The sequence below is a fragment of the Stenella coeruleoalba genome, assembly GCF_951394435.1.
Source record: "Stenella coeruleoalba genome assembly, chromosome: 6".
Taxonomy (NCBI): Eukaryota; Metazoa; Chordata; class Mammalia; order Artiodactyla; family Delphinidae; genus Stenella; species Stenella coeruleoalba.
The window spans coordinates 100345297-100369957 of record NC_137151.1 but is presented as its reverse complement, the minus strand read 5'-3'; the positions used below and the strand labels follow the sequence as shown (position 1 = coordinate 100369957).

Below are 24661 nucleotides of genomic sequence, written 5' to 3'. Positions count from 1 at the left end.
TTCTATAGGTCAGAAGTCCGGTGAGCTCAGCCAGACCTCTGCTTATAGATTCACAAGGCTGAATCAACGGCTGGGCAGCACTGTGATGCTTTCTGAGGCTCTGGGGGAAAATCCATTTCCTTACTCATTCCAGTTGTTGGTAGAATTTACTTCCTTGTAGTGATAAGACTGAGGTTCCCATCTCCTTCCTGGCTGTCAGCTGAGGGCTATTCCCAACTTCTGAAAGCCACTTGCATTCCGTGGCTCATGGCCCCCTTCCTCCATCTTCAAAGTCAGCAAGGGAGATCAAGTCCTTCTCACATTTCAAGTCTCTCTTCCATTCTTTTTTTCCATTACTGACTATTCCGCCTTCCTCTTTCACTTTTAAGAACCCATGTGATTACATTAGTCCCATCCAAATAATCCAGAATAATCTTCCTATTTTAAGGTCCACAACCTTAATTCCGTCTGCAATGCCCTTTTGCCCTGTAATATAACATACACAGGCAGAACACCAGATATTAGGGTTTGGACATCTTTGAGGGGACATTATTCTGCTACCACAAGTACCATTACAGCTCTCTCAATTTTTTAGTTACCAACTACACTAACTGTAGCTGAGCATTTTTGTTATAGCTAACATTCGTTATGTCGAGTTGTTCAGTTTTGAATAGTCAGCATGATAGAACCTCATGCAAACACCGATTTCTACAGAAAAGAATTCAGCACAAACCTGAAATTAACTTGCTAGTGTCCACCATATCACATGGAAACAAGTACTTGATTTGCTTTGTGAATTGCTGAAGCAATAAGAAAAAGAAAATATCTTCCCTCACCACATTGTTCTCGTAGAAGAGAATGTTTCTTGGAAACAGCCTCACTTTGCTCTCATAATAAAAGCCTGGGCTTTACATATTGCAAGTAATCCGGGAACTCATTACGCTGGCTCCTGTTTCTGGTATATGGCTTCACCTACTTCTTTCCACCATGACATGCTTTGTGTGTGTTTATCTTCCTTCTTGTTTAAACAGAGTATAATGAATCAATCTCTTCCATAAACTTTGCACTAGATACTCTTCTACGTCTTGATAGCATTCCATATGGCTTCCCATCCATTCACTTTAACTTTAATAAGTCATGCATCCTTATTTATCTGGATCCAATCCTTTACCAGATACAGTATCTATGGTGCAATCTACATAAAATGGACCCAGACACATATTCCTGTGTTCTTGTAACTAGTTGTCCCTCTAAAATGTATGCTGCAATGTCGTGTGAGATTTTCTGACAAGAGTTGATCATGTGATGGACTAAGGTCTTCACAGAAGTCTAAAAGTCAATGATCAGTTTATTCTATAATTATGTAGTTTTTAAATTGCAATAAAGAACACTGCTGATATTTTCCTTATGCTTTAAAAGGAATCGTGTTTTTGTTCCCTAAAAGATACCAGTCCAAATATACATACAGTTAAATATCTAAAAAAACAACCCAATCAAAAAATGGGCATAAGACTTAGATAGACATTTCTCCAAAGAAGATACACAGATGGCCAACAGGCACAGGAAAAGATGCTCAATATCACTAATTATTGGAGAAATGCAAATCAAAACCACAATTAGGTATCACCTTACACCTATCAGAATGGCTATCAAAAAGTCTACAAATAATAAATGCTGGAGACGGTGTGGAGAAAAGGGAACGTCCTACACTGTTGGTGGGAATGTAAATTGGTTCAGCCACTATGGAGAACAGTATGGAGGTTCCTTAAAAAACTAAAAATAGAACTACCATATGACCCAGCAATCCCACTCCTGGATGCACGCACCCCAATGTTCACTGCAGCACTGTTTACAATAGCCAAGACATGGAAGCAACCTAAATGTCCATCGACAGAGGAATGGATAAAGAAGATGTGATATATATATATAAAATGTAATATTACTCAGCCATAAAAAAGAATAAAATAATGCCATTTGCAGCAACATGGATGGACCTAGAGATTATCATACTAAGTGAAGTAAGTCTGACAGAGAAAGACAAGTATCATATGATATCCCTTATATGTGGAATCTAAAAAGATGATACAAATGAACTTATTTACAAAACAGAAATAGACCCACAGACATAGAAAACAAGCTTATTGGTTACCAAAGGGGCTTATTGGTTACCAAGGGGGATAGTGAGGTGGGGGTGGGAGATAAATTAGGAGTTTAGGATTAACATATACACACTACTATATATAAAATAGGTAAACAACAAGGACCTACTGTAGAGCACAGGAAACTATACTCAATATCTTGTAATAACCTATAATGGAAACAACATATATAACATAGATATATATATAAAACTGAATCACTTTGCTGTATACTTGAAACGAACACAACATTGTAAGTTAACTATACTTCAATTTTAAGAAATTTTAAAAAGTAAAATAGAATAGCATGTCCTTTAAAAAAAAAAAATACCATGCCACAAACAGACATATTTCAAAATTCAGAAAACCAACACTCCCCCAGAATAATGTTTCTGTAGATTGTAATCATCTCTCTGGTGGCTCTTTGACAAAGAGAATAATCAATATTCACAAAAGGTTGAAAAGATTGTGAAAGCCATGCCCTCATACAGCTAATACAGAGATCTTAAATAACATCTCTTTGATCATCATTTCACATTCTATGCGAGTAAATACTTTCATTATTTAGCAAGAAACTAATTAATTTCCTAATGAGTCACCAAACTCCCTTTATAAATTAACACCATTAATTACACTCCCTGTAATCTTCTGTGTGTGCCAGGACAAACTGACCATTAGTGAAACTTGTCAAACCATGAAATTTACACAGAGCAAACTAAAATTTGGAGAATATAACTTTGACTCTTTTCAGTTCTACAGTTACCCAAAACATAATACAACCATACAATTGTGAAATAAAACTGGGATCATTAATATTTTGGGTTTTGTTCTTAAATACCTAAATAGTTGTATAACGAGGTATTTGCATTTACGTTTTCTTTTCTTTCTTTCATAGATAAGAAGAAAAATTATATTTTATTTTTATTATAAAATTTTTTCAGAAATAAAACAGAGGATATTATATACCCACAATCTAGAATTTACAGTTGGTAATATTTTACCATATTTATTTCATCTAAATGAATGCTATGGTATTTTAAAGTAAGTTGCAGGCAGCATAACAGCTCACTCCTAAATATTCTGATATGCATCTCTCAATTTTAGAAGAATTTTAAAATGAAAACTTCTTAAATTAACTAGTGAATTCAAAATGTCATTTATCTTTTCACACTTGTAAAGTGAAGAAATGCTAAGTCAATTTACATATATAGACATTTTTCATTGAAAGGGAGACCAAAGTTCGTCCAGATTTAATTCTATCCTATTGTATGGAGAAAGATCTCAAAGAAAGTGCCTTTTCTCTTTTAATATTTATTCATCTACACATTTCACATGAGTTGCACCATCACAAATTTTAGATGTTACATAAGTTTACATCCAGATCTCTTACTCTTTTTAACTCTTGTGGTGTGTGACTGATTCCCAGTTGCTTGTCTTTGCCGACCCTATTCCCTCTGCCAGGAATGTCTTTTTACTTCCTCCTGTACACATCTAAATCCTACTCCTTTAATTTCAAGATTGCTCCTCCAGAAAGCTTTCTCTGATTCCTCCCTGATGAATTAAGATGCTTTTTCAGTGGTTCCATAGTTGTGATACCTCTGTTGTTACACTTACACACCATCTGAAAGGTGTCTACTTCCCTTATTAGATCATCATTCCCATGGGGTAAGGACAGACTTTGATTCATTTTTTCCAGTGCTTACTACAGAAGCACCACACTGTAGGCACATAATGTCTTTGCTGAACTGTTAAAGGGACAATAAAGATGACAATGTTGGACTAGATAGTCTCTAAGATGTCTTCCAGCTCAAAATTACATGAGACTTCATAGAAAATAGTTCATTTAGCCCTCCTAGATAACAATCTTTATAAATTCCTTCATGACAGTGTTGCTCTTTGTTAGTAGACCTACATGTTTGAGATATCAGGGTCAGTGTTCTTTAAAGGTAATGTAAGTGATTCCCTTTCCTGACATTATTAGTCTAGCCATTCAGAGAACTCTTTCCTAGTATAAGACACCTACAAAGGCTGAATTAATATAAAAACCTTCTTTGTTAAAACATGGCTTAGCTGGCTACAAATTAAAGGAATAAATCTGAGACCAGAAATTATTCCGTAGGATCAGTAGGCACTGCATTTGGGGCTTACATTAGAGGCCTCTACTGACTTATTGGCTAAGAGCCTGGATTTTGATTGTATTCTGGTAACAAAAGATGAGTCTGAGACCTGATGAAGTGGGAAACTGGACTGGAAACTCCTGTATAACTCCAGGATCCCCAAAATATGAACGCCTTAGTGAGTGAACAAGAAACAAAAGTATCTTTCAGAAAGAGATTGGCTTGTTTCACTCCTGGCTGCATTTAGAGTTGGACTAGGAAACAATGGAGAAAACGATTCTTCTCTGTCAATTTCTAACCACAAGCTCACATTCATGTGTGGTCTAATATGTGGTCTTAGTTTAAACTGGAAATAGATCAACAGTTCCACTAGGCACCTTGCAGAAAACAGAAATTTTGGAAGAGTACCTCATTACATGAATACCTTATAAGTTCTTTATCATAAGTCATTAGACACACAAGGAAATAAGCCCCCATGTGTGGTAGTCAGTATTGACAAGCAAAGTCTGTGGTTCTTTTAATAGCAAATGCAGAATATAAAATGTGTCTAAGAAGGAAAAAGAAAAGAGATTAAAATATTTAAGATAAGGAAACTATCAAAATTAAATAGGAAGATCCCAAAAAACTGAAAAATAGAATAATCAAAATTAGCTTAATGGATGGAGTAAAGAGCCATTAGACAAAGCTGAACAAAGAGTTGGTGAACTGGAAAATATATTTGCAGAAATTAACAAAACAGCAGTAGAAAAACAAAGAATCATATAAGACATAAAGATACAAAGGGTAATGTGAGAAGTTCCCATACTTGTCTACTTAAAGTTCCAGAAACAGAGAATAGGAGAATAGGGGAGAGCAAATTTTCAAAGACAAAACAGCAAAACATTCCCACCACTGCAAAAAGACACAGAACCTTAGACTCCAGAAATCAAATGAACTCATACCTAGATACAGAATGAAACTGCAGAACATCAAAGTCAAAGAGAAACTCTTAAAACGAGCCAATGAGAAAAACAAATCACCAACAAAGACTGAGAACTGATTTGTCAACAACAACAATAGAAGCCAGGGTGGAAAAGTAAAACAATATCCTTAGGAGATAAAAGTAAACAATTCTCATCCAAGGATCATAAATCCAGAAAAAGTATCTCTGAAGATTGAGACCGAAATAAATACCTTTTCAGACAAACAAAAACTGAGAGAATTCACTATAAGTAGATTCCAATGTAAAGAAATCCTTTAAAAAGATGTATTTCGGGAACGGCTTCAAGATGGCAGAAGAGTAAGACGCAGAGATCACCTTCCTCCACACAAATACATCAGAAATACATCTACATGTGGAACAACCACTACAGAACACCAACTGAACACTGGCAGAAGGCCTCAGACCTCCCAAAAGGCAAGAAACTCCCCACGTACCTGGGTAGGGCAAAAGAAAAAAGAAAACACAGAGACAAAAGAAGAGGGACGAGACCTGCACCAGTGTGAGGTCTGCACCAGTGTGAAGGAGGAAAGGTTTCCGCACACTAGGGAAGCCCCTTCGCGGGTGGAGACGGTGGGTGGCAGAGAGGGGAAGCTTCAGAGCCACGGAGGAGAGCACAGCAACAGGGGTGTGGAGGGCAAAGCAGAGAGATTCCCGCACAGAGGATCGGTTCCCGGAACTCACCAGCCCGAGAGGCTCGTCTGCTCAGCTGCCGGGAAGGGTGGGGGCTGGGAGCTGAGGCTCGGGCTTCGGAGGTCGGATTCCAGGGAGAGGACAGGGGTTGGCTGCGTGAACACAGCCTGAAGGGGGCTAGTGCGCCACAGCTAACCGGGAGGGAGTACGGGAAAAAGTCTGGCGCTGCTTAAGAGACAAGAGACTTTTTCTTGCCTCTTTGTTTCCTGGTGCGTGAGGAGAGGGGATTAAGAGCGCCGCTTAAAGGAGCTCCAGAGACAAGCGCGAGTCGCAGCTATCAGCGTGGACCCCAGAGACGGGCATGAGACGCTAAGGCTGCTGCTGAAGCCACCAAGAAGCCTGTGTGCGAGCACAGGTCACTCTCCACACCGCCCCTCCCGGGAGCCTGTGCAGCCTGCCACTGCCAGGGTCCTGTGATCCAGGGACAACTTCTCCGGGAGAACGTACGGCATGCCTAAGGCTGGTGCAACATCACGCTGGCGTCTGCCGCTGCAGGCTCACCCCACATCCATACCCCTCCCTCCCCCCGGCCTGACTGAGTCAGAGCCCCCGAATCAGTGGCTCCTTTAACCCCGTCCTGTCTGAGCGAAGAACAGACGCCCTCAGAAGACCTACATGCAGAGGTGGATCCAAATCCAAATCTGAACCCTGGGAGCTGTGCGAACAAAGAAGAGGAAGGGAAATCTCTCCCAGCAGCCTCAGGAGCAACGGATTAAATGTCCACAATCAAGTTGATGTACCCTGCATCTGTGGAATACCTGAATAGACAACGAATCATGCCAAATTGAGGAGGTGGAATTTGGGAGCAACGATATATATTTTTTTCCCCTTTTTCTCTTTTTGTGAGTGTGTATGTGTATGCTTCTGTGTGTGATTTTGCCTGCATAGCTTTGCTTTTACCATCTGTCCTAGGATTCTGTCTGTCCGTTTTTTTTTTCTTTTTCATTCACTTAAAAAATTTTTTTTCTTAATAATTATTGTTTATTTTTATTTTAATAACATTATTTTATTTTACTTTATTTTATCTTCTTCTTTCTTTTTTTCTTTTTTTTTCTCCCTTTTATTCTGAGCCGTGTGGAGGACAGGCTCTTGGTGCTCGAGCCAGGCATCAGGGCTGTGCCACTGAGATGGGAGAGCCAAGTTTAGGACAAGGGTCCACAAGAGGCCTCCCAGCTCCACGTAATATCAAATGGCGAAAATGTCCCAGAGATCTCCATCTTAACGCCAAGACCCAGCTCCACTCAACGACCAGAAAGCGACACTGCAGGATACCCTATGCCAAACAACTATCAAGATAGGAACACAACTGCATCCATTAGCACAGTGGCTGCCTAATATCATAATAAGGCAACAGACACCCCAAAACATACCACCAGACGTAGACCTGCCCACCAGAAAGACAAGATCCAGCCTCATCCACCAGAACACAGGCACTAGTCCCCTCCACCAGGAAGCCTACATAACCCACTAAAACAACCTTAGCCACTGGGGACAGACACCAAAAACAACGGAAACTACAAACCTGCAGCCTGCAAAAAGGAGACCCCAAACACAGAAAGTTAAGAAAAATGAGAACACAGAGAACACACAGCAGATGAAGGAGCAAGGCAAAAACCCACCAGACCTAACAAATGAAGAGCAAATATGCAGTTTTCCAAAAAAAGAATTCAGAATAATGAGAGTAAAGATGATCCAAAATCTTGGAAATAGAAGGGAGAAAATAAAGAAACGTTTAACAAGGACCTAGAAGAACTAAAGAGCAAGCAAAGAGTGATGAACAACACAATAAATGAAATTAAAAATTCTCTAGAAGGGATCAATAGCAGAATAAATGAGGCAGAAGAACGGATAAGTGACCTGGAAGATAAAATAGTGGAAATAACTACTGCAGAGCAGAATAAAGAAAAGAGAATGAAAAGAATAGAGGACAGTCTCAGAGACCTCTGGGACAACATTAAATGCACCAACATTCAAATTATAGGGGTCCAAAAGAAGAAGAGAAAAAGAAAGGGATTGAGAAAATATTTGAAGAGATTATAGTTGAAAATTTCCCTAATATGGGAACGGAAATAGTTAATCAAGTCCAGGAAGCACAGAGTCCAATACAGGATAAATCCAAGGAGAAACATGCCAAGACACATATTAATCAAACTATCAAAAATTAAATACAAAGAACAAATATTAAAAGCAGCAAGGGAAAAACAACAAATAACGCATAAGGGAATCCCCATAAGGATAACAGCTGATCTTTCAGCAGAAATTCTGCAAGCCAGAAGGGAGTGGCAGGAAATATTTACAGTGATGAAGGAGAAAAACCTACAACCAAGATTACTCTATCCAGCAAGGATCTCATTCAGATTTGATGGAGAAATTAAAAGCTTTACAGACAAGCAAAAGCTAACAGAATTCACCACCACCAAACTAGCTTTACAACAAATGCTAAAGGAACTTCTCTACGCAGGAAACACAGAGAAGGAAAAGACCTACAATAATAAACCTAAAACAATTAAGAAAATGGTAATAGGAACATACATATCGATAATTACCTTAAATGTAAATGGATTAAATGCTCTGACCAAACGACATAGACTGGCTGAACGGATACAAAAACAAGACCTGTATATATGCTGTCTATGAGAGACCACTTCAGACCTAGGGACACATACAGACTGAAAGTGAGGTGATGGAAAAAGATATTCCATACAAATGGAAATCAAAAGAAAGCTGGAGTAGCAAATCTCATATCAGACAAAATAGACTTTAAAACAAAGACTATTACAAAAGACAAGGACACTACATAATGATCAAGGGATCGATCAAAGAAGAAGATATAACAATTGTAAATATTTATGCACCCAACATAGGAGCACCTCAATATATAGGCAAATACTACCAGCCATAAAAGGGGAAATCAGTAACACAATCATAGTAGGGGACCTGAACACGCCACTTTCACCAATGGACACCTCATCCAAAATTATAATAAATAAGGAAACACAAGCTTTAAATGATACATTAAACAACATGGACTTAATTGATATTTATAGGACATTCCATCCAAAAACAACAGAATACACATTCTTCTCAAGTGCTCATGGAACATTCTCCAGGATAGATCATATCTTGAGTGACAAATCAAGCCTTGGTAAATTTAAGAAAATTGAAATTGTATCAAGTATCTTTTCCAACCACAAAGCTATGAGACTAGATAGCAATTACAGGAAAAAATCTGTAAGAAATACAAACACATGGAGGCTAAACAATACACTACTTAATAACGAAGTGATCACTGAAGAAATCAAAGAGGAAATCAAAAAATACCTAGAAACAAATGACAATGAAAACACAATGACCCAAAACCTATGGGATGCAGCAAAAGCAGTTCTAAGAGAGAAGTTTATAGCTATACAAGCCTACCTTAAGAAATAGGACACATCTCAAATAAACAACCTAAACTTACACCTAAAGCAATTAGAGAAAGAAGAACAAAAAAAAAAAAAATCCCAAATGTAGCAGAAGGAAAGAAATCATAAATATCAGATAAGAAATAAATGAAAAAGAAATGAAGGAAATGATAGCAAAGATCAATAAAACTAAAAGCTGGTTTTTTGAGAAGATAAACAAAATTGAAAACGCATTAGCCAGACTTATAAAGAAAACAAGGGAGAAGACTCAAATCAATAGAATTTCAAATGAAAAAGGAGAAGTAACAACTGGCATTGCAGAAATACAAAGGATCATGAAAGATTACTACAAGCAACTATATGCCAATAAAATGGACAACCTAGAAGAAATGGACAAATTCTTAGAAATGCACAACCTTCTGAGACTGAACCAGGAAGAAATAGAAAATATGAACATACCAATCACAAGCACTGAAATTGAAACTGTGATTAAAAATCTTCCAAAAAACAAAAGCCCAGGACCAGATGGCTTCACAGGAGAATTCTATCAAGCATTTAGAGAAGAGCTAACACCTATCCTTCTCAAACTCTTCCAAAATATAGCAGAGGGAGGAACACTCCCAAACTCATTCTACGAGGCCACCATCACTCTGATACAAAACTCAGACAAAGATGTCACAAAGAAAGAAAACTCCAGGCCAATATCACTGATGAACATAGATGCAAAAATCCTCAACAAAATACTAGCAAACAGATTCCAACAGCACATTAAAAGGATCATACACCATGATCAAGTGGGGTTTATCCCAGGAATGCAAGGATTCTCCAATATATGCAAATCAATCAACGTGATACACCATATTAAAAAATTGAAGGAAAAAACCATATGATCACCTCAATAGATGCAGAGAAAGCTTTCGACAAAATTCAACACCCATTTATGATAAAAACCCTCCAGAAACTAGGCATAGAGGGAACTTTCCTCAACATAATAAAGGCCATATATGACAAACCCACAGCCAACATCATCCTCAACGATGAAAATCTGAAACCATTTCCACTATGATCAGGAACAAGACAAGGTTGCCCACTCTCACCATTATTATTCAACATAGTTTTGGAAGTTTTAGTCACAGCAATCCGAGAAGAAGGAAAGGAAATAAAAGGAATCCAAATTGGAAAAGGAGTAAAGCTCTCACTGTTTGGAGATGACATGATACTATACATACAGAAAGCTAAAGATGCTACGAGGAAACTACTAGAGCTAATCAATGAATTGGGTAAAGTAGCAGGATACAAAATTAATGCACAGAAATCTCTTGCATTACTACTATACACTAATGATGAAAAATCTGAAAGTGAAATCAAGAAAACACTCCCATTTACCACTGCAACAAAACGAATAAAATATCTAGGAATAAACCTACCTAAGAGACAAAAGACCTGTATTCAGAAAATTATAAGACACTGATGAAAGAAATTAAAGGTGATACAAATAGATAGAGAGATATACCATGGTCTTGAATTGGAAGAATCGACATTGTGAAAATGACTATACTACCCAAAGCAATCTACAGATTCAATGCAATCCCTACCAACTACCACTGGCGTTTTTCACAGAACTAAAACAAAAAAAATTCACAATTTGTTTAGAAACACAAAAGACACAGAATATCCAAAGCAATCTTGAGAAAGAAAAACGGAGCTGGAGAAATCAGGCTCCCTGATTTCAGACTATACTACAAAGCTACAGTAATCAAGACAATATGGCACTGGCACAGAAACAGAAATATACATCAACGGAACAGGACAGATAGCCCAGAGAGAAACACACACACATATGGTCACCTTACCTTTAATAAAGGAGAATATACAGTGGAGAAAAGACAGCCTCTTCAATAAGTGGTGCTGGGAAAACTGGACAGCTACATGTAAAAGAATGAAACTAGAACACTCCCTAACACCATACACAAAAATAAACTCAAAATGGATTAAAGACCTAAATGTAAGGTCAGACACCATCAAACTCTTAGAGGAAATCACAGGCAGAATGCTCTATGACATAAATCACAGCAAGATCCTTTTTGACGCACCTCCTAGAGAAAAGGGAATAAAAACAAAAATAAACAAATGGGACCTAATGAAACTTCAAAGCTTTTGCACAGCAAAGGAAACCATAAACAAGACGAAAAGACAACCCTCAGAATGGGAGAAAAAATTTGCAAATGAAGCAACTGACAAAGGATTAATCTCAAAAACATACAAGCAACTCATGCTGCTCAATATCAAAAAAACAAACAATGCAATCCAAAAATGGGCTGAAGACCTAAACATACATTTCTCCAAAGAAAATATACAGATTGCCAACAAACACATGAAAGAATGTTCAACATCATTAATCATTAGAGAAATGCAAATCAAAACTACAATGAGATATCATCTCACACTGGTCAGAATGGCCATCATCAGAAAATCTACCAACAATAAATGCTGGAGCGGGTGTGAGAAAAGGGAACCCTCTTGTACTGTTGGTGGGAATGTAAATTGATACAGCCACTATGAAGAACAGTATGGAGGTTCCTTAAAAAACTAAAAATAGAACTACCGTACGACCCAGCAATCCCACTACTGGGCATATACCCTGAGAAAACCGTAATTCAAAAAGAGTCATGTACCACAATGTTCACTGCAGCTCTATTTACAATAGCCTGGACATGGAAGCAACCTAAGTGTCCACTGACAGATGAATGGATAAAGAAGTAGTGGTACATATATACAATGGAATATTACTCAGCTATAACAAGGAATGAAACTGAGTTATTTGTAGTGAGGTGGATGGACCTAGAGACTGTCATACAGAGTGAAGTAAGTCAGAAAGAGAAAAACAAATACCGTATGTTAACACATTTATATGGAATCTAAAAACAGAAAAAAAAATGGTCAGAAGAACCCAGGGGCAAGACAGTAATAAAGATGCAGATCTACTAGAGAATGGACTTGAGGGTACGGGGAGGGGGAAGGGTATGCTGGGACAAATTGAGAGAGTGGCATGGACATATATACACTACACTACCAAACATAAAATAGATAGCTAGTGGGAAGCAGCCGCATAGCACACAGAGATCAGCTCGGTGTTTTGTGACCACCTAGAGGGGTGGGATAGCGAGAGTGGGAGGGAGGGAGATGCAAGAGGGAAGAGATATGGAAACATATGTATATGTATAACTGATTCACTTTGTTATAAAGCAGAAGCTAACACACCATTGTAAAGCAATTGTACTCTAAGAAAGATGTTAAAAAAATTAATTAATTAAATAAAATACTATTAAAAAAAGATGGATTTCAGGAGGAAGAAAAATTATAAAAACATACAATTAAGATAAAACTATATGATAATAGCACATAATTTGGCAGCAAAGTATTTCAAAATGCTTTCATTATTTGAGAGAGGGAAGTTATTGATAACATTAAACTTTCTTAAATATACATGAAAAAATTCTAGGTTAATCACTAAAGAATTAAATATAACATATATCTTCCAAACTAGTAGGGGGAGGGAGGATAAAATAAGGAAAGAAGTTTCAATCAATTCAAAAGAAGCCAACAGAAGGTGGAAGTGGGGAGTAGAAGGGACACACAGGAAGAGCTGGTGAAATTAAAAGCCCAAATAAGATGGTAAAATTAAATTCAAATACTGTATATTCATTACCATAATTAATGTAACTAGTTAAACTCTTCAGTTAATAGACAAAGCCTAACAGAATAACAAGAAGTCCACCTGTGTCTCCTTTATAAAAGATACTCCCCAAACATAAGTAAACAGAAAAGTTTAACATGAAATGAAATGAAAATGAAAATTTTCTGGCGATTGGTTTGCACAACAATGTGAATACACTTAACACTACTGAACTGTACATCTAAAAACATTTAGTATGATTAATTTAATATTATGTGTATTGTATAATAATTAAAGGTTTTTTAAGGATGGGAAAAGATGTGCAAGGCAAATACCAAAGAAGAAAGAACTAATGTTGTTTATTAAATATTATTATTTTAATATAATAATTTATATTATATATTAGTTAATATTTTTAACAGCTTTATTGGAGTATAATTGCTTTACAATTGTGTGTTAGTTTCTGCTTTATAAGAAATTGAATCAACAATGACTAATGAAATAATGATCACTTTGTCCATTATATGTAGAGTGAGACTAATTCCTGCCCAAATGGTCTCAATACACTGTATGTGTTTACATAAAAAAAAAAGAAATTGAATCAGCTATACATATACATATATCCCCATATCCCCTCCCTCTTGCGTCTCCCTCCCACCCTCCCTATCTCACCCCTCTAGGTGGACACAAAGCACCGAGCTGATCTCCCTGTGCTATGCAGCTGCTTCCCACTAGCTATCTATTTTACATTTGGTAGTATATATAAGTCCATGCCACTCTCTCACTTTCTCCCAGCTTACCTTTCCCCCTCCCGTGTCCTCAAGTCCATTCTCAACGTCTGCATCTTTATTCCTGTCCTGCCACTAGGTTCTTCATAACCCTTTTTTTTTTTTTTTTTTTTTTAGATTCCATATATATGTGTTAGCATACGGTATTTGTTTTTCTCTTTCTGACTTACTTCACTCTGTATGACAGGCTCTAGGTCCATCCACCTCACTACAAACAACTCAATTTCATTTCTTTTTATGGCTGAGTAATATTCCATTGTATATATGTGCAATATCTTCTTTATCCATTCATCTGTCAATGGACACTTAGGTTGCTTCCATGCCTTGGCTATTGTAAATAGAGCTTCAATGAACATTGTGGTACATGACTCTTTCTGAATTATGGTTTTCTCAGGGCATATGCCCAGTAGTGGGATTGCTGGGTTGTATGGTAGTTCTATTTTTAGTTTTTTAAGGAACCTCCATACTGTTCTCCATAGTGGCTGTATCAATTTACATTCCCATCAACAGTACAAGAGAGTTCCCTTTTCTCCACACCCTCTCCAGCATTTATTGTTCGTAGATTTTTTGATGGCCATTCTGACTGGTGTGAGGTGATACCTCATTGTAGTTTTGACTTGCATTTCTCTAATGATTAGTGATGTTGAGCATTCTTTCATGTGTTTGTTGGCAGTCTGTATATCTTCTTTGGAGAAATGTCTATTCAGGTCTTCTGCCCATTTTTGGATTGGGATGTTTATTAGTTAATATTTAAAACAAAAGTAAACTAGAAATAAAGAAGGCTGCTTCATATCAATGGAATGTTTGATTTACTAGGAAGTATAACATTTATAAACTTGTATATACTCAATAACATATTTTCAAAATATATGAAGCAAGAAAATTCATCCTCAGAGTGGGATATTTTAAGATATATATATATATATCAGGAAAGAATAGGTCAAATAGATGAAAAATCATAGACACAGAATACATGAACCACACATCCAATAAGCTTAACCTAGTGGACACTATAAAACACTGTACTCAGAAACTGGACAGTACACATTCTCTTGAAGACCATATAGGATATTTATCAAAACTGACCCCAATATAAGCCATTAAGTCTCAACATACTTTTAAAAATTAGTATCATGCAGACCACATTCTCTGATCATAACCAACTGAGAAATCAATCACAATTTTTTTTTAAAGCATAGCTTTAAGGACATTATCTACTTCATTCAGATTGTTGGGAATTTAAAGCATTCAGTAAGTAGCACCTCCCTCTTTTTAAAAAATGTCTTTGAATATATTCAACTATCAAGGCATTTCACTATATAAAACATTATAATCTTCCCACTACTCCAATTCAATAAATGACTTTACTCAGTGGCCCCATTTAGGACTGTGAGTGACCATCAGACCCCAAGGAACACAAGCCACAGGTCCCTGTGCAGCTGCAACAGTAGAGGCGCACAAGAGCACCAACACTACCACAAGCTCATCTGCAGCTTTGTAGTTTTGTTTTTGTAGTTTCCCACTTGAACTTGGAGCTAACTGAGAAATTACATAAGGAGTCAGGCAGATGAAGATAAAATAATCATTTTATTAAGCAGAAAGTTTTTTGGAGAACATGGTCTATGTATGTATCAATGGGCTTGCTTATGGGCTCCTTTGAGTTTTACATACTACCTAAAACTGCAGGTGATACCCACAAGTACAGAGCCTGCTCCTCCAAGCTTACTGCACAGTCAAGGGCAAAACAATATGCATGCTCTCTGCAGACAGACAGATCCCAAAGACAGGTCTGAGGGAGACACTGATGTGCACGTGCCCGGTCATTCTCAAACTCACAAACCAGGCAAGTCACTCATCCACAGGGAGCGAAGAGCTGGTAGGTTAAGGAGATGAAAAGAGCGTTATTCTGCTACGCAGCTCTCCACATGGAAACATGGAATGATTGATGAGGAACTCCCTAATACTCACTAAGGAGGAAATTTGCATTTTTTGTGAAGACCAGTGTTCTCAGCATCTTTACCTCCTTCCTGGAGCTGGGCTGTGATGTTGAGTTCACACTGCACTTTAGCTTTCAGCACAAGGACAATCTGCTCTTCTATAGTAATGGTGCCATCAGAATCCAGCTGTAGACATGAACAAAATACAAGCAGAGAAAAACATGCCTGTTACTTTTGTTTAAAGCCACGATACAATCTTTCATTATTTCATCTTCTAATATAATTAAAAATTAGTTTTGATGTGAAGCTATCTGAAATAGTTCTTTATCTGAATCAAAATTCAAAAATCCATCAATGCATAAGATTTTAGAATAATCATACTTTTACCCTGATTAGCCTAAAGGAAAAAAATCCCCTTTGTTAAAAAACTCCAGAAATTTTTAATTTAATTAGGTAAGTCTAATAGACATAATATAATCAGAAAAAATAATAAACATATTGAAAATTTCCTGAAATGTTACAAAGACCAATATTTATTAATCCTCTTACAATATGTCAGTTATGGCACATAGAAAGGAGAAATGGACTAGAAGACTATGCTTAGCTCTACTGAAAATTTACCAGTGAAACAAATCATTCCATGTTTTGGGGCTTTGGTTTACTCATCTATGAAATAAGAGGGTTACACCAAATGGTCTCTAGTTAACTTTTTTCTATTGAGATATTATTGACAGATAACATAAGTGAGTTTAAGGTGTACTATGTAATGACCTGATACATTTATATATTGTGAAATGACTACCACAATAAAGTTAGTTAACACCTCCTTCCCCACATAATTACCTTTTGTGTGTGTGTGTGATGATAATATTTTAGATCTACTCTCTTAACTTTCAAGTATATAATAAAGTACTGTTAATTATAGTTACCATGTTATACACTAAATCCCCAGAACTTAGTCATCCTATAGCTAGAAGTCTGAATGCTTTGACCAACGTCTCCCTATTTCGCCCACCTCCCAGACCCTGGCAGCCACCATTCTACTCTCTTATTTCTATGAGTTCAGCCTTTTTGGGTTCCAAACAAGTGAGAACATACAGTATTTGTCTTTCTCTGACTTATTTCACTTAGCCTAATATGCTCAGAGTCAATCCATTTTGCACAAAAGGCAGGATTTCCTTCTTCTTTACAGATGAATAATATTCCTCTGTGTGTGTGTGTGTGTGTGTGTCACATTTTCTTTATCCATTCACCCATCCATGGACACTTAGGTTGTTTCCATGTCTTGGCAATTGTGAACAATGCTGCAATAAACAAGAGGGTACAGATATCTAAACTCTGAGATAGTGATTTCATTTCCTTTGGATATTATCCAGAAGTGAGGTTGCTGGATAATATGGTAGTTGTGTTTTTAATTTTTTGAGAAACTCCATACTTTTTTCCAGAGTGGCTGTACCAATTTACATTCCCACCAACAGTGCACAAGGGTTCCCTTTTCTTCACATCCTTGCCAACATCTGTTGTCTCATCTTTTTGATGATAGCTATTCTAACAAATGTGAGGTGATATCTCACTGTGGTTTTGAGTTACACTTCCCTGATGATTAGTGATGTATCTATTGACCATCTGTATGTCTTCCTTGGAAAAATATCTATCCAAGTCCTTTTCCCATTTTTTAATTGGATTGTTAATTTTTGCTGTTGAGTTGTATGAGTTCCTTATATATTGTGGATATTAACCCTTTATTAGATAGATGGTTTGCAAATATTTTCTCCCATTCCATAGGTTGCCTTCTAATTTTGCTGATTGTCTCTTTTGATGTGCAGAAGCTTTTTAGATTGAGGTAGTCTCAATTGTTTATTTTTGCTTTTGTTGCTTGTGTTTTTGGTGTCATATCCAAAAAAATCATTGCCAAGACCAATGTCAAGAAGCTTTTTCCCTGTTTTCTTCGGGTGGGTTTACAGTTTTGAGACTTACATTTAAGTCTTTAACCCATTTTGAGTTAATTTTTGTGAGTGGTATAAAATAGGGGTCCAATTTCATTCATTTGTATGTGACTACCCAGTTTTCCTAAAACCATTTATTGAAGAGACTGTCCTTTCTCCAGTAGATATTCATGGCTCTCTTGTGACAGATTAGTTGACCATGTATGTGTGAGTTTATTTCTGGGCTCCTGATTCTTTTCCATTGGTCTATGTGTGTTTTTATGCCAGAACTGTGCAGTTTTGATTACTATAGTTTTGTAATAAAGTTTGAAATCAGGAATTGTGATGCTTCTAGCTTTGCTCTTCTTTCTCCGGATTGCTTTGGCTCTTCAGAGACTTTTGTGATTTCACATGAATTTTAAGATTATTTGTTCTATTTCTGTAAAAAAATGCCATTGTAATTTTTATAAGGATTTCACTGAATCTCTAGATGGCATTTGGTAGTATGGACATTTTAACTATATTAATTTTTCTGATCCATGGACATGGGATATCTTCCCCTTAATTTCTGTTTTCTTCAGTTTATTTCATCAATGTCTTGGAATTTTCAGTGTACAGATATTTACCCATTTTGGTTAAATTTATTCATTATCTTTTATTCTACTGTAAGTGGAACTGTTTTCCTTATTTCTTTTTCAGAAGTTTGCTGTTAGTGTATACAAACACAACTGATTTTTGTATGTTGATTTTGTATTCTGAAACTTTACTGAACTCATTTATTAGTTTTGATAGCATCTTTAGGGTTCTCTAAATACATGATCATAGCATGTTCCATTAAAGACAATTTTACTTCTTCCTTTCTGAGTTAGATGCCTTTTATTTCTTTTTCTTGACTAATTGCTCTGGCTAGGACTTCCAGTACTATGTTGAATAGGAATGGTGAGAGTGGGCACTTTTGTCTTGTTCCTGGTCTTAGAGGGAAAACTTTCAACACTTCATCATTGCATATGATGTTAGCTATGGTTTGTCCTTTTTGCATTAATACTGTGACTCTATAATGGTAAAATGCATCAACATATCCATTATCCATTTAATCAATATTTGTTAAATACTTTTTAATGTGAAAAATAATACGCTTAATATTTTATAGTAAAGATTTTCATTTTCAATTATTTTTATGTAGTACATTTTCTTCAAATAAAATACCTCATGAGAAAACCTCGTGTGTGTGTGTGTGTGTGTGTGTGTGTGTGTGTGTGTAAAATAACAGTACTTCCCTGGCCTAAACCTAGGAAGAGGCAACTGCAGAATCACACTGTCTCACTAATCTGTACCTTCCTTTATACCTGAACTTGCTCTGAAAAACCACAGGGCTTTTTAAAGCATTGTCAGAAAAAATCACTATCAATAGGAATAGAAAGATGTATAACAACATTTTATAGGACTCCAACACAATGCTTCTTTCTACTGGGTATCTTTCACTAGATACCATCATACATTTTCCCACCCTGGAGCATGTTTCTAACATATAACACACGAATAATAAATGTTTGTTGGATGAATTCACCTAGATTTGGTTTTAACACTACTAGCATTAAAAAGAAATTCTATTATTGGAAAACTTCAATTTCAAAGAAATATCTTTTAAATATGATAAAACATTCATAAGCATGTGTTCAAAGTATGGTGCCTGGACCACCTGAATCTGATGCCTATGTAAAATGTAGATTCTTAGGCTGCACACCCACCCAGTGAATCAGAATTTTTTTCTGGAGGTAGAGGCTGGTAATTTTCATGTTTCACAGGAACCCCTGATTCTTAAACTTACTTTAATGGGTTTGAGAACAAACATATTTGAAGGTACAAGTTGATGATGAAGATCACGCTATTAGTCAAGGTTCATTCAGAGGAGCAGAACTATTAAGAGATTGAAATAGATTATAGATAAAAAGATAGAGGTAGAAATAGAAATAAAGCTAGAAATAGAATAAAGTATGTGTTACAGAGATTTGACCTATACAGTTGTGGGAGCTGGTTTAACAGTCTCCAGAAGGCTAATATTTTTGTCTGATGCTGAAGCTAGAAATCTGTAGGTCAGGAGTCAAAAAGAGAAGATGAGTGTAAAGAGAAGGAGAGTGAAAACAAGCTGGAACCATCAGCATGAGCTAGAAACCATGAGGACACACTGGAATCCATGGGAATTCTTGGTGCCTCCAACCTTCATGATGGGGGTGCCAAGCAGAAGAAGCCAGCACTCTCATCATGGACCTAAATATATACTTTGCCAAGGAATCAGGTGAGTTAAAGGAGGACCCAGAGAAAGATGACATAGTTGCAGGCCTGGCTGCTATCCCTCTCCCATGAGATCAGCCAGCAGACAAGCAACAATGTCCATGAGATACAGAAGTGCCTGCTTTGACTATCTGAGTGTAAAAAACAAAATAGCTGCTGCTTCACCTTTGCCCTCAAACACTCATGAAAAAATGTCTCTTGTGGCTCATCTTAGCCAAAAATATGAAGGGAAGGGAATTCTGGGTAATACAGTTTAACATAGCCAAGTTGACATTACAAAGCCGCCAAAATCCACATCTGTCAACTTGGCACCCATAAACAGCTCTTTAAACCACACAATTTCCAGAAAACTCCATAACAAAGTCATGCTTCCATCTAACACGATACAATTCATTTGGTACCAAGAGTGATTCCAGAGGGACAGAATTTTAAGGAGGGAAAAATCTGTATTTGTCATCTATAGCTGTGTAACAAATTAACCCAAAACTGTGTGGCATAAAACACCAAACATTGTTTATCTCACAGTTTAGGAGAGGATTAGCTGGGTGCTTCTAGCTTAGAGTCTCTTATGAGGTTTCAGTCAAGAATTTACCCATAGATGCTATTAACTAAAGACTTGACTAGGACTGAAGGATCCACCTCCAAGATGGCACACTCACATGGCTATTGTCAGGGGGCCTCAGTTCCTCAGTAGCTGATGCTTCTCTCCATTTGAGTGCTTGAGTGTCTACAACATGACAACTGGCTTCCTACAGAGTAAGTGATTCTAGAGAGAAAAAAGGAGAAAGCTTCGATGACTGTTATGATCCAGTCTCAGATATCACTTACAGTCAGTCCCATCAGATTCTACTGGTTAAAAGCAAGTCACCAACTTTCATTCCAGGGGAGAGGAATTAATCTCTACCTCTTAAAGAAAGGTATCAAAATATCTATAAATATATTTTTTCTTTCTTTAAAAAAAATTTTTGAGGTAATATAAAAATTTTTATTGAGATAATATTGGTTTATAACATTATATGTTTCATGTGTACAACATTATATTTCTAATTCTGTATATCCTATAATGTGTTCACCACCAAAAATTTACTTTTCATCTGTCACCATACAGTTGATCCTTTTTTTTTTTTTTGGCTGCATTGGGTCTTCGTTGCTGCACATGGGCTTTCTCTCTGGTTGTGGTGAGTGAGGGCTACTCTTTGTTGTGGTGCACAGGCTTCTCATTGTGGTGGCTTCTCTTGTTGCAGAGCATGGCCTCTAGGCGTGTTGGCTTCAGTAGTTGCGGCACATGGGCTCAGTAGTTGTGGCACGCAGGCGCTGAGGTGCGTGGGCTTCAGTAGTTGCGGCATGCGGGCTCAGTAGTTGTGGTGCACGGGCTCTGGGTGTGCAGGCTTCAGTAGTTGTGCATGCACGGGCTCAGTAGTTGTGGCTCACGGGCTCTAGAGCACAGGCTCAGTAGTTGTGGTTCATGGGCTTAGTTGCTCCGCGGCATGTGGGATCTTCCTGGGCCAGGGATTGAACATGTGTTCCCTGCATTGGCAGGCAGATTCTTGACCACTGCACCACCAGGGAAGTCTCCAGTTGATCCCCTTTATCCATTTTGCCCTCTCCCTGCCACTTCCCCTTGATAACCACTACTCTGTTCTTTGTAGCCATGTATTTGTTTTTGTTTGGTTTGATTTTTTTTTCTTTTTATTTTCCACATATGAGCAAAATCAAAAGGTATTTATCTTTCTCTGTCTGACTTATTTCATTTAGCATAATACCCTCAAGGTCTGTGATGTCACAAATGGCAAGATATTTTTAAACAATCACAATTTTCTGCAGGTGGTCATCTGTTTTCTAGAAAGAGAATACTGAAAATTATGTTTTCTGTGGATTTGTTAACAATAATAGGGTCCAGAGCTTTGAATTTCTGTTTTCTGTTAGGGACTTAGAGATTCTTTAATCAAATATGATAATAAAACCTATCAATTTACCTAAATTGATAGCCTCTCAATGATACAATCCTTTGCCAACCCCAAATCTTTAATATCAGGCTGCAAATAAAATTATCCTCTAGAATTGTTCTTTAAGGAAAGTGGGAAAACGAATCTTTTAATGTTGTGCAATAAGACATTATGGACTGAACATTAGAAATAGAAAGATGTTTACACTACTAGCTATAGGAAGTACACTTAGAGATTATTGATCATTATGATTTTAAATTACATAAAATTATAGACTGGCAGGTTAAACTGAAATGAAGGATACAGAAAGAATATCTATCATAAGAACTAGTTTTAGCATCAAAAAATTGCCTTATTCCTGAAAATTATGAATTTATTATTTATTATTTTCTAATGTATTTGTAATACAAAGAGTAGATCAGTAAAAAGGTATGTAGTTTAAAGATTTCTGGATAGTAGTCATAGTTCAATGCCCATATTTATTTTAATGTGAAAGGAGAAAATAAAACTAGTTTTGGGGATTGGAATACACACCATAATTTAGGTATCAGGCTAACACAATGCAGATTCTGAGTTAAAAGCAGCTACATTAAAAGTGAGCCATAAAAATCTCACTTATCGGGCTTCCCTGGTGGCGCAGGGGTTGAGAGTCTGCCTGCCGATGCAGGGGACACGGGTTCGTGCCCCGGTCCGGGAGGATCCCACATGCCGCGGAGCGGCTGGGCCCGTGAGCCATGGCCGCTGAGCCTGTGCGTCCAGAGCCTGTGCTCCGCAACGGGAGAGGCCACAACAGTGAGAGGCCTGCGTACCGCAAAAAAAAAAAAAAAAAAAAAAAAAAAGTCTCACTTATCAAAAAGGGAGAACAAAATGGAAAGAGACAAGCCAAGTGAATGGGCCAGGAGGAAAAACTGACTTCTTCCCATCTATTTTCTAGAAACAGTCAGGCACCATTCAAATCGGTTGGCTTTATTTTTATTTTATTTTAATTTTTTCTGGCTGTTTTTTCAGTTCAATAGTTACTTTCTTTTACTTCAATCCCAGAAAACACTGGGTAATCTGTGACCAAGTTTCAGAACTATAAATTTGATTCAGAGAAATCTGACCTCAAATATTAAACATGAACATTTCAAATCACCCCTTGTACCATTTTTACCTGAACAAATTCATTTTTGTTTCCTTTTGTGCAGATGTAGCCTTTTTACTGGGCTAACCTTTTCAGGCACATAATCATCAAATAAACTACAGCTTCTAAAGATAATTTTGTTCTAAAAAATGTGGCCAGTTTAACCAGGAGCAAGTTTGATTAGCGTGTGCTAATTGATGACCTGTTAAATTGATTTTTAGTCATTTCAAATGAGAGTAAGAAACTGTTTCCTTTATATTGTTTTCTCTTCTGCCTTTGTTACAGAAACAAGTGTTCTTTACCATAGAGGGACATTAAAATCACAGTGTACTTAAAAGAGAAGAACAGTCTTCATATTCAATGTCTATTACTCCAAAAGCAAAATTGCATCCAAAACAAAGTGGTACATTTAGAAAAACAGATGTTAGCAATTTTTCCTGGGCAAGTGATCATTTACAATTTGAAAGTAAATGTTAAATTTCAATCTGTCACATATTTGACGACTAAAAGAAGCCGTAATTTGATCATGTATATTTTATTAAAAGTACGTAGTTATCTTTATATATATTAATTGTTACTGCCAGTACATGTGAATCTTCATAATTACAATATTCACATATGTTCCATTTTCAAACAACCATGAATCCATAAATTAGATGTAGTATACAAAAAGAAGCATTCTGGAATTTCTACTTCTGGCATTGATGGAGTATATGCATTTCCTTCTATTCCTCCCAATGAGTACAACTAAAAACTCTGGACATTATATATAAAATGAACATAAGATGAATCTGAAAAGTGGAGAGCAAAATATAGACCAGCTAAAGACCTCAGATCCTGAAGAACAATACTGTGGTAAATGCTCTGGGTTTTCTTTTTATCTCATATATTCCCAACTTGGAGTTGGAGAAAGTGGGCAACTCTGAAATATCAACAAGTGCTGGCCAAAAAAAAAAAAACAGGCCTCAAGAAAACCCTGCTCTCTATAGCAAAGAAAGGAAAGGGGCAGCCTGACAAGACAGAAAACTTTTAGACAATAACAGCTTAATCCAAGCCAAACACCACAGAAAAACTGCAGTCCTACCCCAACCCATACCTACCAAGGCCAAGTGGAGAGCCTAGACTTCCATCCTTGCCAGGCTGTAAGGAGGGGTCCCTACACCCTCCCCAGAGTGGTTTCAGAGCAAAGTAGAGGGTCGGTACTCCTACCCACAGTGGTCTGTAACAAGGCCCTTCACATCCCTGGTATCAGTGGAGATTACATGGGGAGCCTAGACTTTCACCCCGAGCTGGCAGTAACGAGATGCCCCTACATCCCCTGCACTGGGGTGGTGTCAGAGAAGACCTAGTGGAGAGTCAGTCTAGTAACAATGAGGCTACCCCACTGTAGTGTTGGTGAAGACCACGTGGGGAGCAGAATTCACACCCCCACCCAGCAGTAACAAGGAACTCTCCAACTTGAGTGCAACAGATGCTGGCTGGGGAACCTCAACTTCTACCTCCACTGAGCGGTAACGAAGAGATGCCCCCATTTCCTCAGTTATATTAATACCAGATAGTTGACTTCTGAGCAAACTACCAGAGACCAAGAGGGACATTATATAATAATAAAAGGGTCATTCCCCCAAGACATAGCTATCCTAAATGCGTACACATCAAAAAAG

General features: G+C 37.2%; 1 protein-coding gene across 1 annotated transcript in view; it reads right to left on the bottom strand.

Annotated features, from left to right (window-relative positions):
* PTH2R (parathyroid hormone 2 receptor) overlaps nucleotides 1-24661 on the bottom strand; it is a gene marked incomplete at its 5' end in the record, with an annotated part of 105698 nt that overhangs the window by 59532 nt on the left and 21505 nt on the right. Inside the window, one exon of the mRNA XM_079924364.1 lies at nucleotides 15795-15897. Within this exon, the coding sequence (XP_079780490.1) occupies nucleotides 15795-15897 (103 nt within the window). The remainder of the gene's footprint in view (nucleotides 1-15794; nucleotides 15898-24661) is intronic.